The 17,535-nt window shown below is 42.4% G+C and overlaps 1 protein-coding gene across 5 annotated transcripts in view; it reads left to right on the top strand.

The window, feature by feature from the left end:
- Positions 1-1,111: 1,111 nt before the first annotated feature.
- Positions 1,112-17,535, top strand: part of senp6a (SUMO specific peptidase 6a) — a 148,722-nt gene continuing 132,298 nt past the window's right edge. For 3 of the 5 annotated variants that reach the window (XM_078230071.1, XM_078230072.1, XM_078230070.1), the window contains exon 1: positions 1,120-1,248. In XM_078230071.1, coding sequence (XP_078086197.1) covers positions 1,218-1,248 — 31 coding nt within the window. In that variant the 5' untranslated portion in view covers positions 1,120-1,217. Of the gene's footprint in view, positions 1,249-17,535 lie in introns of all 5 variants that reach the window. The other 2 variants (XM_078230074.1, XM_078230073.1) reach the window with 2 other exon arrangements.

Here is a 17,535-nt window from a genome sequence, read left to right as displayed (position 1 = left end):
TGGTATACTTTTATTTCTTACGTAACTAAAAGTATGCTGAAAAAGTGGCCAGAGAAACAGTCCTAAAGGAAAAGCTACAGAGAATTGAAGAGTATGGGAGTTAAACAACAGAGTGATGCATTGGATGCTAGATATAGAGGAACAGAGAGTTGTGGTGGGGCCTGTAAGATCTTACAGAGATAGGGAAGGGATGTCATGAAAACATCTACCTTCCTTTAAGTATTTGCAAGTGTTTATTCAGTTAATGTGCGAAATGCTTTAATACAAGATTAAAAAATATATATATATTAAATAAGTTTGGCTCAGTTTCATATACTTTCACTTTCCCAGGTTGGGGGCTTTGTTACTCCTACAGTGAAGTAAGATGGGAAGATGTACTTTGAAGAAGAAAAAAATCCTGTACATTAGGCAGTATTAAAAAGGAAAAGGCGTCCTAGGAGACAGACATCATTTTCAATGCCTGCGCCCTTTCAGCATATTAGAGTTTGCAGGAAACTGCTAATAAATGAGGATGCTGGTCAACGAAGTGGTATTCAGCACTGATTTATAACACATATTGTGGAGCAGAAATTCCCTGCATTAAGAATAATAATGTTCATATGAACTGTGAAAGGAAATTATGGCAGTAGCCCAGGTTTGCTTCTTTCCTCCCTCTCTGGCAGTTGATGCTCACCTGAAACAGCTTCGATGCAAAACCAGCAGACCCCCCCCCCGCCTTTCAAGTCTCAACGTTAGAACAGGTGCAGTGAGCGAGTGAGTTAAGGGGTGAATCATACATCGACTGACCACTGGGGGAATACAAACCACTGAACATCTGTAGGGACTGCACCGCCCAGAATCGCTTTGCAAATAATTAAGTAGAGAAACGCACGCTGTTTTTGAAACAATACGGGAGAAATAACTTAGAATGCTCCATTTTTAAATATCGTTTCCCTCTCATCATGATGAAGAGTACGATGAGGCCAGTGGATTTGGCATGAACCACTAAACAGGACAGGGGGTTATCGGTTCCGGGGGTTAATTGGTCCGGGCTGCTGGGTTCCGGGGGTTAACTGGTCCGGGCTGCTGAGTTCCGGCTTGGTTGGTTCCGGCCCAGCGGTGCCTCCTCCCCCCCACCCCCTCCGGCCTTTGCGCACTGACATGGCCGAGCTGGTGTTGTGCAGCCCGCGTTCCGCCGGCACCGTTCCGCCGAAGGCCACAAAGGACTGAAAACAAAAATGGCGGGAAGGAGAAGCCTACTTTTAGAAGGTGAGCTGGCGTCACTGGCTGTCGGTTTTTCTGTGGACGGTGATGTCGGGTTGTTTGTTATTGCCGAAGGAAAAGAAAGGCTTCGGTCTCTGTGTCTGCGGTGTGAGCCTCAAAGGGCAGGGTAATTGACTTTAGTGTCTGGGCTGATTTAAGGCTCATTTCACACGGTGTAGGCCTACAGGAGTGACAGAAACTCCCGTTTAGAACTGTTCTATCCTGTAGGTCAACTTTAAATACAAAAAGTACGTGAAGTACTGGAAGCTGCTGAACCTACTCAACAGCTAACATTTTCTATCAGTATAGTCAACTTGGGTGTGTTGTAATCTGCATATTTTTGCTTTCGTGTAACGTTGTCGTAAAGGCCACGGTGAACCTTTAAATATGTGGAATAATTCCGAATTTTACAAAATACAGCACACTATAAATGCTCTACCTTTGTTAAAGTATCTTTCCAGATTACTGTAGTGTTGTCATTTCAGCCCACGCACTTCTGGTCCTAGATAATTCAGACAGTGGAGTAAAAGCTTGGGCCAAACAGTTTAATACAGACCATTTAAAATAAACTATTTTGGCTTATCTCGTTTTATCTTGTATTGTTATGTTTAATCTTTTGGTATCAATTTGTGATGTGTACTTTCCGTGGCAGCTGTCATTGATCCGTGTTGGGATGAAGTATATTTGATAATGCAGATTGAGTAAATGAGTGTTCCAATATTTCTCCTGCCTCCCATGTGACCTTTTTAACATATGGAAAATTGTACACAACAATGAACCACCTGTACCTTTGGTCTCAAAGTTTTTTTTGGAAATGTGATACATGCTCAAAACTATTCCCAGATTAGCTGTCCACCTTTTTCAAATCCTAATTCAAAGGGGAGGTAAATGGAGCTATGATCCTTTTGAATCACATTCCCTCTTGCCACCACCTAAATTTTCAGCTACCATAAATTAATTGAAGTAAATAAAGCTCGACTGAATGAATGTTGATGCTTGGGTGTTGTCATTTATATCCTTAAAGTGTGTTAAGTAGTCTTTTGACTTTGCACTTGTTATCCCAGTGATAATAGGAGTGCTGCAATATAAGGTTTGGATGATGCACAGAAAATCTAAATGATAGTTAAGTTGGCATCCATCTGCCTTGGGAGACAATGAACTACATGTGTGGTGTATGTCATTTCTAGATTGAACATTGTGGCTGTAGAGGGTAACTCATGAGTAGCAATCCGTTCCACAGCTGACACTAATGAATAGCATTGGCCCGAGGTCGACTGATTTTGCTTTTCATTCTGGCGAGTTCACTTTTCTGCCATCTGATTATTTATTTTGATCTCTGCTTTTTCCACGACCTTTCTGACTGCTTGCCTCCATGCACTCTAGTCAGCAATGAGGACTCTCCATGCATCAACTCTGATTCCAAGCACGCCTTTAGAATGCAGCCATCATCCATGGCCACATAACCAGCCAACGTGCTGGAGAACCCTACACGCTTTCTATTGGGCACTTAGTCCGACCAGGAGATGCCCAATATTCACCTGAGGCAGTGGAAGCTGTTTAACTGATTTTCTTGGCTTCTACAAGTGGTCCATGACTTGCTACAGTAGAGGAGGGTGCTGAAAATACAAGCTTGATACACACAGAGCTTGGTATTTTTGATTACTTTGCTGTTGGTCCACGCATGCCTCATCAACTTGGCAGCCTTGGCAATCCTGGTGTTGTTTTTCGCATCAAGTGGCAGGTTGCTCATGATTGTTGATCCAAGGTATACGAAGCTCTTGATGATCTTCAGAGTGAGGTTACTAATATTGATGAAAGGTGGAGTCTCATTCCAAACTCCTCCTAGACGTTGGAGAACTGATCTACAGGGTGCTGTAAGTAAACTTCAGTGTGGCATCAACAACAAATGGCAACTCACGGACTAGGACTTTATGCACTTTGGTCTTGCTGCATGGTCTTGTTGCACAGTATTGCCAAGTTGACCAGCTTCCTGCAAGTTCTGGTATCAACAATCACGAGCAACCTGTCACTTGATGTGAAAATCAACACCCTCATTTGAGTCATTGAAAGTGTACAATAGTAGAATAAAAGAAGAATATGCCAAAAAATATTTGCCAGGATGCAATCCTGCGAGCACTGTGGCACAGTGGTTAGCACTGCTGTCTCGGTTCAATTTGGCCTTGGGTGACTTTATGTAGAATTTGCACATTTTCCCCCTGTCTGTGTGGTTTCCTCCCATAGTTCAAAGATGTGAAGGTTAGGTGGATTGTCCATGCTAAATTGCCCCTTAGTGTCCCAAGATATGTAGGTTAGATAGATTAGCCATGGTAAATGTGTGGGGTTACAGGTAGAAGGTGAGAGAAAGGGGCTGGGTAAGTTACTCTGTCAGAGGATCGGTGCAGACTCAATGGGCCAAATGGCTGCCTTCTGCATCTGATGTTGTTCCATTGCAACCGATGGAACCATGCATGTCTTATGAAAAGTTATGTCCAAAAGTAATGTACATAACCACATAATGGCAAAGTGAGTTGGCTTGCTGGTTAGATTCTCTTTCTTTCATAGTAGAATAAAACTAGAATGCAAAATTGTGTGCAATTCTGGTCACCTTATTATAGAAAGGATATTATTAAACTAGAGTGCAGAAAAGATTTACTCGGATGCTACCGGGACTTGATGGATTGAGTTATAAGGAGAGGCTGAATAGGCTGGGACTTTTTTCTTTGGAGCGTAGAAGGCTGAGGGGTGATCTTATAGAGCTCTATAAAATAATGAGAAACATAGATCAGCTAGATAGTCAATATATTTTCCCAAAGGTAGCGGAGTCTAAAACTAGAGGGCATAGGTTTAAGGTGAGAGGGGAGAGATACAAAAGTGTCCAGAGGGGCAATTTTTTCTCAGAGGGTGGTGAGTGTCTGGAACAAGCTGCCAGAGGTGGTAGTAGAGGCGGGTACAATTTTATTTTTTAAAAAGCATTTAGATAGTTACATGGGTAAGATGGGTATAGAGGGATATGGGCCAAATGCGGGCAATTGGGATTAGCTTAAAGGTTTTTTAGAAAAAAAGGGTGGCATGGACAAGTTGGGCCGAAGGGCCTGTTTCCATGCTGTAAACCTCTATGGCTCCAGTATATCCAGTGGGCACTCTCTGGCCATCTGTTCAACAACATTGATTTGCATTTCTATAGTACATTTAAAGTAATAAAACATCAAAAGGCATTTTATACTATAAGCTTGGTCAAAGTGGTATTAATAAGTGTTAAGGATGAAAGAGAGGTTAAAGAATTCCAAACCTCTTCAGTTGAGGTAACTGAAAGGATGGCTACCAGTGGTGGGAATGCAAGGAGTCAAGGTACGTCACTGTGCGCAAGAAAGATAGGTAAGTGGAACTTGGTGTGATATAGGACACAAGTGGCAGGATTTTGAAAGCTCTGGTTTACAAAGGGTAGAATGTGGAACAGTAGCCAGGAGTATGATAGAATAATCATGTCTACAGGTAACAAAGAGTCAATAAGGGTTTCAGTGGCAGATAAGCTGAAGCAAGGTCAAAGTTGTACAATGTTATGAAGGTGGAAATGAGCAGTCTTATATGTGTGGTAGGAAGCTCACCTCAGGGTCATGTATTACACCAAGATAGCAAACAGTCTGCTTCAACCTCACAATTGCTGGAAATAGGGAGCGAATCGGTGCTAAGGGAACCTAGTATGTGGCATAAGTCAAAGATAATGACTTCTGTCTTCCCAATCTTTAATTGGAGGAAATTTCTGCTCATGCAACGCTGGATGTTGGACAAACAGTCAGACAGGGCGACACAATAATTAGCACTGGTGCATCACAGCGCCAGGGACCCGGATTCAATTCTGGCCTTGGGTGACTGTCTGTGTGGAGTTTGCACGTTCTCCCCGTGTCTGCGTGGATTTCTTCCAGGTGCCCTGGTTTCCTCCTGCAGTCCAAGATGTGCAGGCTAGATTGATTGGCCATGCTAAATTGCTCCTTAGTGTCCCCAAGGTGTGTAGGTTAGATGGATTAGCCATGGTAAATACATGGGGTTACAGGGTGATGGTGTGGGATAAGGTCTGGTTAAGATACCTTGTCAGAGAGTCGGTGCAGACCCGATGTGCCAAATTCTAATTCACAGACAGAGGAGAGGGTCCAGAGAGATGGTGGAGGGTTAGAACTGGATATTGAAAGTGTACGTATGGAAATAGATGACATGACTTCCACTGATGCCATCAAGTGACAACAAGTAGATGAGAGAAAAGGGAGTGGAGCAGCAGAGTGCATGAATGAGAAGCAAAACCGTTGCAGGTGATTCTCTGGGGATAAGGGCATTAAAGATGGTGGAGAGGGTGTGGTAAGATCTAATGAATTAAAGACCAGAAGCTGCATAGTTGGGAATTTTGAAGGGCAGGGATAAGTGATTTGGAAGAGTTTTTTTTTCAGGATTGGGCACAATGGCTTGGAAGAGGGAAAAATGTGAGTGGCAAAATACTGGAATGCAAATCAAGGATCACAATGCAAACTTTGAGGTAACATTTTTAACAAAGGAAGGCACGACGAAACAAAGGAGTATGAAGAAATGAAGAGAATAATTTGTAATGTTAATTTAAATTGCCTTAATTGACAAAAAATGCAGAATGCTTTGTGCCTTACCGTTTCATGCCAAGAGAATGTCAAGGTTCTGATCTGCAGTAAAGAATGCAATGAAACTCTAATGTCAAGTAGTGCGAGCAGCAGAATAATACACTGCATCACATGGTGTAATGTATCACATTCTACTTAATGTGCAGCATGTCAAACCTCCAATGTCTAATGCTCTCTCATTAAAATTCATACATTGCACTAAAATGAGGCATTTGCAACCTAGAATAAATCTCTCCAGGATCATAGATTCTGAAGCTATAATGTTTACAGGTTCCAAATTGAGCTTCCCACAAACAAAGCAAAGTTGTGAGATCTCACCTGAGTAACAATTAGCTTTTGAATGAACCTGGATAGGGTTTTTTGCCAATTAGACTATAGCCATAGGATACTTTCCCTTCAGCAGCAACAGAATAATACATTGTGCTTTACGTGGTATAGTTATATATCTTTTATAAAATTGCTTAGCATCTGATATGAATAATATTTTAAACAGTATTTCTATCATTCGTTTTGTCTGCAACACCTTTCTGCAATTGGTCAGACTTCAAAGAAGGAACCAGTCCTTTGAGAAGAATCTGCAGCCTGCGATATACCTTGGCAATCACATCAAATGATGGTGGGAAAGGGGAGATGATAAACATTTTTGAAAATCTGGAGTCTGAAAATTATAAACTTCTAACGTGCAAATTTATCTTTTAAAAGGTGCAGTTAAACTCTTATTGCCCATACTTCATGTTTAGTTAAAATCAGATAGACATTGTGGCCTTAAAGGATCTTCATATTCGCAACAGGATAATACATTGTAGATAACATGACATAATATTCCTGTCCTTATAAAGCAGCAGAGAATACAAATAACGATGAATTATAGAAAAGATCCTCTACGTAAAAGCTTTGCAAACATCAGTCACACTGCAATATCTCTAAAGTATAAAACAGTATTATTTCCTGCTGAGGAATAATTGTTGATGTAATATTTTAGTGAGGGAAGTTTGCAGATTGTATCCTGACAGAGCACTTGATCAGTAGAAGCTGAACATCACAACTGTGGTCCAGATTTCAGGCTTTGCTCGTTTACAGAAATCAGAGGAGCGAATGGAGAGTAGGGAGAATGAGCTTCATGAAAAGGAAATCCAGGCAGTTGAGTGAGTGAGATAATAGACATAGAATAGCCAGAGAAAGGTATATGGAAGGCAAAGCAAGCAAGCAAAATAGAAGACAGAAATAGGGGAAACATGTACAAATTTCAACAAAGAATTTTATATTGGGATTCAATTTTTGATTAGAAATACTGTAGTGATTATATCTGCTACCCCCTCACAACTGGTGAATCGAAAATTTCAGTAGTCAGAACTTGTTTAGAGTCTAACGGCTGTAGCTCAGTGATGTATGAAGTTCAGATTCAGAAATGTTGTAGTGCAAATAAACTATCAACAATTAGTTCACAAAAACTCTGGTCGGTGTAGAGATTCTCCTCTTCCTCTCCCTTGATGACATTGATCTGTGTTTTGGTATATTGTAGTAGGAAAAAGAAAAGATTTGTAATTCTTACATAGTATTATATTTTTATATTAATGTCATGCTGTCTCTGCTAATTCTTTCAAAACTGTTTAAATACATGGGTGTAATCCAGACCAGAGATTTTATCCTTTAGAATTAGTTTAACAATTATGCCCCCGTCCCCACCTTTCTGTCACATTTTTTTGATATCTTTTAATGTCATGTCCATCATGTAACTTTCCTGGGTATTTGGAGGCAAAGTAATTACTTAATATTTCTGCCATTTTGTTGTCAATACTTGAGTTTAAGATGCCCCATCACTAGCAAAGTAAATGTGCCTGTAGAACACTTTATTTTAGAATGCTATTCCTTGATTCTTATTTTTGCAGTTTTTCTTTGCCTTCCTAATTTATTTAATTGGCATTCCAGTTTTGTTTTGTCGTTCACCCTTTGTCTATCTACTTGTGCACCCTTTTTTTTCTTTCATTCCAATTTTGGACGACTTTCTTTTCATCTGTGCAATATCATTACTGACCAGTTCTTGCTTTTTAGTGAGAAATATCTCTGACGCTCTCGATCACGGTTTTAAATGCTGTTATGCATTTAAAGCCCGGAAATAGGCTGAACAGATACATGCAATTGGTTATGCTCCACTCAAGCCTGCTGTCAACCCTCTTCATCTAACACCATCCTCCTTTCTCAGAAGCTTATTTACCTTCTCCGTCTATGCTGTTCTCCTCAAGCACTGCTAGTTGTAATAAGTTCCATATTCCAACCACACTGGATAAAGAAGTAAGGGGTTGCCCATTTAAGACAGAGATGAAGATGAATTTCCTCTGAGGGTAGTGAATCTGTGGAATTCTTTATCACACAGGGGTGTAGAGGCTAGTTTAAGTATGTTCAAGGCTGAGATGCACAGATTTTTAATCGGTAAGGAATCCAGGATTATGGGATAAGGTTGAAAATTGAGTTGATGATTATCATATCAGTGTAGTCATGATCTTATTGATGGGGCAGACTTGATGAACGGAATGGCCTATTTCTGCTTCTATGCCTTGTGGAAAGGTGATGTGTCACAGCTGCAGCATGTGGGAGCTCCTGGATGCCAGCGTGACCCAGGGCCAATACATCTGCACTAAGTGTTTGGAAGTTTGAGCAGCTTCAGTGCAGAATTTGAGCTAAAGGCTGAACTGCAGACACTGTAACGTGTCAGGGTGAATGTTTGCTGGATTCTTTGTACCAGGAGGCGGTCATACTTCTTAGTACAGAATCTTCTGACCCTGGTCAGGGACAGGTGTGTGTGACTGCAAGTGAGGCAGGTAAGGGGACTCAAAGGGCTGTAGCACAGGGGCCTCAGCCTTTACAATTGTCCAACAGGTTTGTGGTCTTTGTTTGGATAAAATTGAGGACTGCAGTTTGGATGAGCTGACTGACCATAGCATCGTGGCATAGGAAGCCATTCAAGGAACTTAGTGGTAGTAGAGGATAATATGGACAGAGGGATTGACGCGGTTCTCTGCAGTAAAAAGTGCGCGTCTTCATGGTTATGTTGCTTGTCCGGTGCCAGAGATCAAGGCATCTGCTTGGGGCTGGAGAGGAACCTGCAGTGGACCCAGTGTTGTGATTTACAGAGGTACCAGGACAAAGAAGGAGGGTCCGCATAGTCAGTATGAAGACCTAGGCAACAAAGTAAGAAGCAGAACTTCAAAGTTCTGCATTATTACCTGAGCCACACAAATTGGCAGAGGAGAAACCAGGTTGGAGGGATTAATGCATGGTTCAAAGACTGGTGTGGGAGAATTGGATTTTGGTTTGTGGGGCATAGCACCAATATTGGCGAAAGTGGGATCTGTACTTTTAGTATGGTGTACATCCAAACCATGATGGTACTGGTGTTCTTGCGAACCGCATAATGAGGGAAGTAGAGAAGGTTGTAAACTGAAAGTGGTGGCAAAGGATCAAATTTGGGAAGATGTGGTAAATCAAAGAGTAATAAGGGGGGAGAAGATGAAATAATGAGTGTAAGCTAGCTAGTAATATAAAAGGAGAGAGGAAGAGTTTTTTTCAATGTACGAAAGGTAAGAGAGAGGCTAAAATAGCCATTGGAAAATGAGGCTGGCGAAGTAATAACAGGAAACAAAGCAATGGCAGAGGAACTGAATAGTTACTTTGCATCAGTCTTCATGGTGGAAGACCAGTGGGATGCCAGAGCTCCAGGAGAGTCGGGGGGCACAGGTGAGTGTAGTGGCTGTCACTAAGGAGAAGGTTCTGGGGAACTGCAAGGTCTGAAGGTGGATAAATCACCTGGACTGGATGGACTACACCCCAGGGTTCTAAAAGAGATAGCTGAGGAAATTGTGGAGGCATTAGCGGTGATCTTTCAGGAATCACTGGGGGCAGGGAGGGTACCAGAGGACTGGAAAGTAGTGAATGTAACACCGCTGTTCAAGAAGGGAGGGAGGCAGCAGACGGGAAATTATAGGCCGGTTAGCCTGACTTCAGTCATTGGCAAGATTTTAGAGTCCGTTATTTAAGATGAGATTGCAGAGTACTTGGAAGTGCATGATAAAGTAGGACTGAGTCAGCACGGCTTTGTCAAGGGGAGGTCATGTCTGACAAATCTATTCTTTGAGGAGGTAACAAGGAAGTTAGATAAAGGAGAACCAGTGGACGTGATTTATTTAGATTTCCAGAAGGCCTTTGACAAGGTGCTGCATAAAAGACTGTTAAATAAGTTAAGAGCCCATGGTGTTGAGGGTAAGATCCTGCCATGGATAGAGGATTGGCTGACTGGCAGAAGGCAGAGAGTGGGGACAAAGGGGTCTTTCTCAGGATGGCAGCCGGTGACTAGTGGTGTGCCTCAGGGGTCAGTGCTGGGACCACAACTTTTCACAATATACATTAACGATTTAGAGGAAGGAACTGAAGGCACTCTTGCTAAATTTGCAGATGATGCAAAGATATGTAGAGGGACAGGTAGTATTGAGGAAGCAGGGGGGCTGCAGAAAGACTTGGATAGGTTAGGAGAGTGGGCAAAGAAGTGGCAGATGGAATATAATGTGGCACTTTGGAAGGAGGAATGGAGGTATAGACTATTTTTCTAAATGGGAAAATGCTTAGGAAATCAGAAACACAAAGGGACTTGGGAGTCATTGTACAAGATTCTCTTAAGGTTAATGTGCAGGTTCAGTCTGCAGTTAGGAAGGCAAATGCAATGTTAGCATTCATGTCGAGAGGGCTAGAATACAAGAGCAGGGATGTACTTCTGAGGCTGTATAAGGCTCTGGTCAGGCCCCATTTTTGGGCCCCATGTGCTGGCCTTGGAAAGAGTCCAGAGAAGGTTCACAAGAATGATCCCTGGAATGAAGAGCTTGTCGTATGAGGAACGGTTGAGGACTCTGGGTCTGTACTCATTGGAATTTAGAAGGATGAGGAGGGATCTTATTGAAACTTACGGGATACTGCGAGGCCTGGATAGAGCAAACGTGGAGAGGATGTTTCCACTTGTAGGAAAAACTAGAACCAAAGGGCACAACCTCAGGCTAAAGGGACGATGAGGGGGAATTTCTTCAGCCAGAGAGTGGTGAATCTGTGCAACTCATTGCCGCAGTAGGAGGCCAGGTCATTGAGTGTTTTTAAGACAGAGATAGATAGGTTCTTGATTAATAAGAGGACCAGGGTTATGGGGAAAAGGCAGGAGAATGGGGATGAGAAAAATATCAGCCATGATTGAATGGTGGGGCAGACTCGATGGGCCGAGTGGCCTAATTCTGCTCCTATGTCTTATGGTCTTATAGCCGAGACGAGGCATTTGATAAGGTGCCACAACAAAGGTGATTGTAGAAAATAAATGCTTATGGTATAGGGGTAACATTGGCATGGAAAAAGATGGGCTGGCTAATTTTTTAGAGAATAGGCTTAAATATTTTTTTGTGTCACAGATCAGTGGGACCTCAACTATTTACAATTTATATAGATGACTTGGGTACAGGGATGGTTGCCAAATTTGCTAGTGGTGTGGGAAAGAGAGTTTCCATTTCACGGGACAATGGCACCACTATTGGGACTGGAAGAAATTGTACCTAAACAGAGCTGGGACCAGATTTTAAGGCAGTGGGTTTTAAATTAGTAATTGGGTGTCGAAGAAAGTTTTAGTATAAATTACTTAGAAGACTTCCAGCATCTAGAGATCAAGAAGGCACACAAAGTATATACTTGTATAAAAGCAAACTAACATGGATGCTGGATTCTGAAACAAAAACAGAAAATGCTGGAAAATCTCAGCAGGTCTGACAGCATCAGTGGAGAGAGAACAGAGCTGATGGTTCGAATCTGGATGACCTTTCATCAGAGCTGACCAAGGATCATCAAGACTCTTCATGCACCTGCTTGATTTGTTTGTTTTCCATAGCTTGTTTTTCCCTGGTCACCTGCCAGAGTCTGTGGCTTGGGGGGTTGGCATGCCATGTCAAGCACAGCTGACCAGAAGTTTTTCTCAGATTTGTTGGAAGGATTTGAAGGTTGACACTCCACCTGTTTAGTTGTATAATGAACGTATCTTCCTTGACCATCAAGTCCTGCAGTTGGTGGTGCACCTGGAACCTCTGGTTGAGAGGCAGGGATGCTATGCACTACTGCAAGACGTCCAAGTAGTATAAACAGGTAGCACTCCAAAAACAACTGAAAGTGAAGAGTATCGTAACAGTCCAATTATGCATTATACACTGCAAGTAAAGGAAAATCTTTAAAGGTGTGAAGTAATTAAACCAGGAGAAAGAAAGAGAGAAATATTGTGAATAAAACCTAGGGCAGAAGGACAGATAAGTGCAAATGGTCCAATTAAGCATCCTTTATTTTGTGGAACCTATTGCACGCACCTGGACATTGGGCATAGAGAAAACTATTGCACGCACCCGGACACTGGGCGTGGAGGAACCGATTGCACGCACCTGGACACTGGGTGTGAAGGAGCCTATTGCACGCACCTGGACACTGGGCATGAAGGAGGCTATTGCACGCACCTGGACAGTGGGCGTGAAGGAGCCAATTGCGCGCACCTGGACGCTGGGCGTGAAGGAGCTAATTGCGCGCACCTGGGCGTCAAGGAGCCAATAGCGCGCATCTGAACACTGAGCGTAAAGGAACCTATTGCACTTGCCTGAACACTGGGCGCGGTGAAACCTATTGCACTTGCCTGGACACTGGGTGTGGTGGAACCTATTTTACGCACCTAGAAACTAGGCACGGTGGAACCTATTGCATGCACTTGGACACTGGGCGTAGAGGAGCCTATTGCACGCACTTGGACACTGGGCGTAGAGGAACCTATTGCGCACACCTGGACACTGGGCATGAAGGAGCCTACTGCGTGCACCTGGACACTGGGTGTGAAGGAGCCGATTGCGCGCACCTGGACACTGGGCATGAAGGAGCCTACTGCGTGCACCTGGACACTGGGTGTGAAGGAGCCGATTGCGTGCACCTGGACACTGGGCGAGGTGAAACCTATTGCACGCACCTGGACACTGAATGTGAAGGAGCCTATTGCACTCACCTGGACATTGGACGTAGAGGAACCTATTGCATGCACCTGGACACTGGGCGAGGTGGAACCTGGGCGTAGAGGATCCTATTGCACGCACCTGGACACTGGGCAAGGTGGAACCTATTGCACCCACCTGGACATTGGGTGTAGAGGAACCGATTGCACGCACCTGGACACTGGGTGTGGAGGAGCCTATTGCACGCACCTGGATACTGGGCATAGAGGAACCTATTGCACTTGCCTGCACACTGAACGTGGAGAAACCTATTGCTGCAACCTGCACAGTAGGTTTGCGCCTATTGCACTTGCCTGGACACTGGGCGTAGAGGAATGTCTTACATGCACCTGGACACTGGGCATGGTGGAACCTATTGCAGGCACCTGGAGAATGGGCATTGAGGAATCTTTGTGGACTTGCGATCCAAAAATATTTCTGATCTCTTTGAAACTAGATTCAGACCTGGTTTGGGGTTCATGGGCATCTTTTATCATGTTAATGGAGCAATAAAAATGCTATGGCCTTGGTGCCATCAAGATGCCATGGCTCTACATCTTGGAGCTCTGTCATTAGGTTTAACGTAATTAATTTGCTATTGCTTCAAAATTGACATTTTGTTACTTCCCTTTCTTTTGAAGTTGTGACACAAAGTTAGCAAATTGTGCTACGTGCATTAAATTATAGAAATTTGCTGATTTAGTTGCAGACTGTTTTATCATTAATTGCCTGAACAATGATTATTATCTGCTTATTTAGGGTGATAAACAAAAACTGCACTTTAAGGTACTCGCATTTATATAACAGACATTCAAATTTTTAGCCATTGAATGTGTGTCATTGACAAGGCCAGCATTTATTGCCTATCTCTAATTGCCCTTGAGAAGGTGGGGGAAGCTATTTTCATAAGCCACTGGTGTACATATCCCACAGTGCTGTTAGGTGGAAATTTTGACCCAGCAGCATTGTGTTGATATATTGCCAAGTCAGGATGGAGGGAAACTAACAGGCATATGGGAACAGTAGCACCCGCTGCCTTTGTCCTTGTAGCTGGTAGAGGTTGCAGGCATAGGCTGTCAAAGAAACCTTGCCAAGTTTCTGCAGTGCATCAGTATATGGTACACAATGCACCCAAGCTACGCTGGTGGCGGAGGGAGCGAATTTCATACTAAGGTGCTATCAGTTATAGTTTCAACTGTTTTTGACATGATCAATTTTGAAGGATGAAGTGAAAAATCCAGTTGCCACAGGATGCCCTGCTGTGACAAATTCTGAACCATTAAGAGTGCTGTTCTTCATGTTTGGGTGAAGCAGTAGTGCACCTTGTTCTTTTTATGCAAATCTAAGTATGCCACCCAAAGCAAACATGGAAGATCATTACCAAATTGGGAAGGCTTAGTTGCAGTGGGAAATGTATGATTTCTCTGCTGCCACTGCCGTGCAAATATTGCAATGTTTTTTCTTGTTTCATCAACCACCAGTGTTAAATTTTTGAGACACACTACCGGGAACACTGGGATATTATACCCACTGTCTTTTACCTGGAATCCATGTAATTTTGAAGTATTGTGAACTGAGGAGGGTAGGATGGACTTCAAGAGGACCTAGACAGGCTGGTGGAATGTGCAAACTAGTGGCAGATGAAATTTACTGCAGAGAATTGTGAAGTTATACAATTTAATAAAATAACCAGATAAAAGCAATATCAATTAAAGGGTGCAATTCTGCAAGGGGTACAGGAGCAGAGGGACCTGGAGGTACATGTGCACAAATCATTGAAGATGGCAGGGCGGGTTGAGAAAGCAGTTATAAAAGCCTACAGGTTGCTGGGCATAATAGTGGAATAGAGCACAAATGCTTGATAAAATACTGGTTTGGCCTCATCTGGAGTGTTGTGGCCAATTCTGGACATTGCACTGGGGAGGCTTGGGGTGCAGAAAAATATTTATGAGAAAAGTTCCAGGGATGAGCAGCTTTGTTATAATCACTGTAGCGACCAATAGCATTTTAAAGTTTTAACTTCTAGCTAATGACTGAAAAGGATGACATGATTTGACATTTTGAAACTTTTACTGTAGCAAGTGACTAAAATCACTATTATCTATGCACTTTTCCTTTTTGTCGGCAACTTGTATTTTAAACTGCAGAGAGGAACGCTCATAGCAATCATAGAAACCCTACAGTACAGAAAGAGGCCATTCGGCCCATCGAGTCTGCACCGACCACAATCCCACCCAGGCCCTACTCCCATATCCCTACATATTTACCTACTAATCCCTCTAACCTACGCATCTCAGGACACTAAGGGCAATTTTTTAGCATGGCCAATCAACCTAACCTGCACATCTTTGGACTGACTCCCTTTTTTACCTGGAGCATATTACAGTCTTTATGGCAAAAAGTCTGTAATCACTTTAATGGGTTCACGTTATCCCGTTTGGCCGAGCAGTAACTTCGAGTGAAGTCTCCAGACGCTTCCCTCCATTTTTGGAAAGTTTCCAAAATCTACGAACAGCAATGAAGCACGCTCCAGTGATTTTTCTAGCCACCCAACCCCCAGTCAAGTCAGGACGAATCTCTCAGATACCTTAACTGGTTGTGCAATGTGTCTCCTCGAGAGACTGTCTCCCTGCCATATCGAGCTTTGGTAACTACTTGTTGCTGAAGACACCAACTTTTGTTCTTCACCTCGCCCTTTTCTCTTCTGCCAAGAGAGCACAGAGCTGGCAAGTATATTTACTATTGGCACAACTGCCTATGCCTAGTTCCCAGTTGCACGAACTTTGCATTTTACTCAGCAGGCCCCGTGACTTAGCCAGGCTTGTTGTCACGTAGGATTTGGAATAGTCACCTGACACCTTTCATTTTAACGTGAATTATAAAAACACAGTCCAAACCATAATCTTATAAACCTTATGACTGTATAACATCGATTACATAAGCCAGGACTGTTCTCCTTTGAGAAGAGTAGGTTGAGGAGATTTCATTGAAGTTTTTAAAATCATAAGCAGTCTGGATACAGTAGATAGAGAGGATTTGTTCCAATTGACAGAAGGGTTGGGGAACAGAAGATTCTGATTTCAAGGTGATTAGCATCAGTATTTATAGTAGAAGATGAGCTCAACATGCCGGACATCCAAGGAAGGTAATAATGAATCAGTGACAGGAACTCATGAAAATTAACGCAAACAAAATCACTGAAATTCAGGAAATAATGGGAGTGAAGAGTAACAATGACCCAGGAGCAGATGGCTTTTAAAGAAAGGAGGTGAGAACATGGCAGATGCTTAACCATGATTTTCAAAACTTTTCTTGATTTGGGAATTGCTCACGTCACTTTGCTAGTTAAGAAAGGTGAGAGATAAAACAAGGGAATTATGGACCAATTAGCCTCACATGAATTGTCAGTAAGTTGTTAAGAGTCAAGAAGGATAGAGTGACTGAACGTCTTGAAAATTTTCAGGTGATCAGAGAGCCAGCATGGATTTGTAAATTTATCATACCTGACTAATCCAATTGAATTTTTTGAAGGGGTGACTGAAATAGTTTAGATTGAAGTGTAACATATTAGGGCATTGTGATAAAATGGGAAAAATAAGAAATCCAATAATTGGGAATATGATCGAGTGGCTATGTTTCAAGAAAAAAACCCCAAACTATTTTAAAATGGTGATTGTAAAAAAGACATTGGCTTGTTTGATGGAACCAGGGCTTCAATATGTTGATCAGCCTAGCAAGACTATGAACAAATCTTTACCTCAGGCAAGTAACAATGGGAGATGGAGTGTCAAAAGTGAACCAAGAGATGAACATAACTAGGAGCAGGAGTAGGCCATCTGGCCCCTCAAACCTGCTCCGCCATTCAATAAGATCATGGCTGATCTATTCGTGGATTTAGCTCCACTTACCCGCCCGCTCACCATAACACTCAATTCTTTTACTTTCAAAAATTTATCTAAAATTATCGTAAAAGTTCAAAAGAGAAGATGGGGTGAATTTCACATTTACATTCTAAGCGGTGAGCTCATATAATAAAGGTAATTAAAAGTGTCTTTTGAGAAAGTTAGTTCAGATAAGGGAAGATCAAAAAGAAAAACAGTATATTAGAGGCAAATTCACCCTGTGCAACAAAGCTGTTTGAGATACGCAGCCCACACAGCGAGAAGCTGTGTCTGGAGAAAGCCTGTTTTGAGAGGCCAGTGTCTCTATACTAAATTGGAAACAACCCCAAAATATATATGTGCCTCGTGTGGTAACTATTGCTGGATTTTGCTTATAGTTTTAAAACCTATGGGCTGTTCTTTGAGGAGGTTTACCTGAGTTTAGGAAAATAGAGGGGTTTGGAACTGGGTAAATTTAAAGATATTGTGGATAGTGATTAATGTAGTTGTGTATTTTAGTCAACTTTCTTGTGTGTTTTATTGTTTAATAAACATTTATTTTGTTTAAAATCATCACAGAAAGATGTCCTTCACTGGTCTCCAACTCTTCCCTTGCATTACACCAAATTGCAAAAATACAGTTACGAGCATGCCTTCCAAAATTCCCTTTTGGGTTTTAGAACATAATATTAGCTGTGTTGTTAACAGCAAAGCGATATTGGTAGATTGTGT

This window comes from Mustelus asterias, chromosome 15 (assembly GCF_964213995.1).
Source record: "Mustelus asterias chromosome 15, sMusAst1.hap1.1, whole genome shotgun sequence".
NCBI lineage: Eukaryota > Metazoa > Chordata > Chondrichthyes > Carcharhiniformes > Triakidae > Mustelus > Mustelus asterias.
This window is presented reverse-complemented; position numbering and strand designations above follow the sequence as displayed.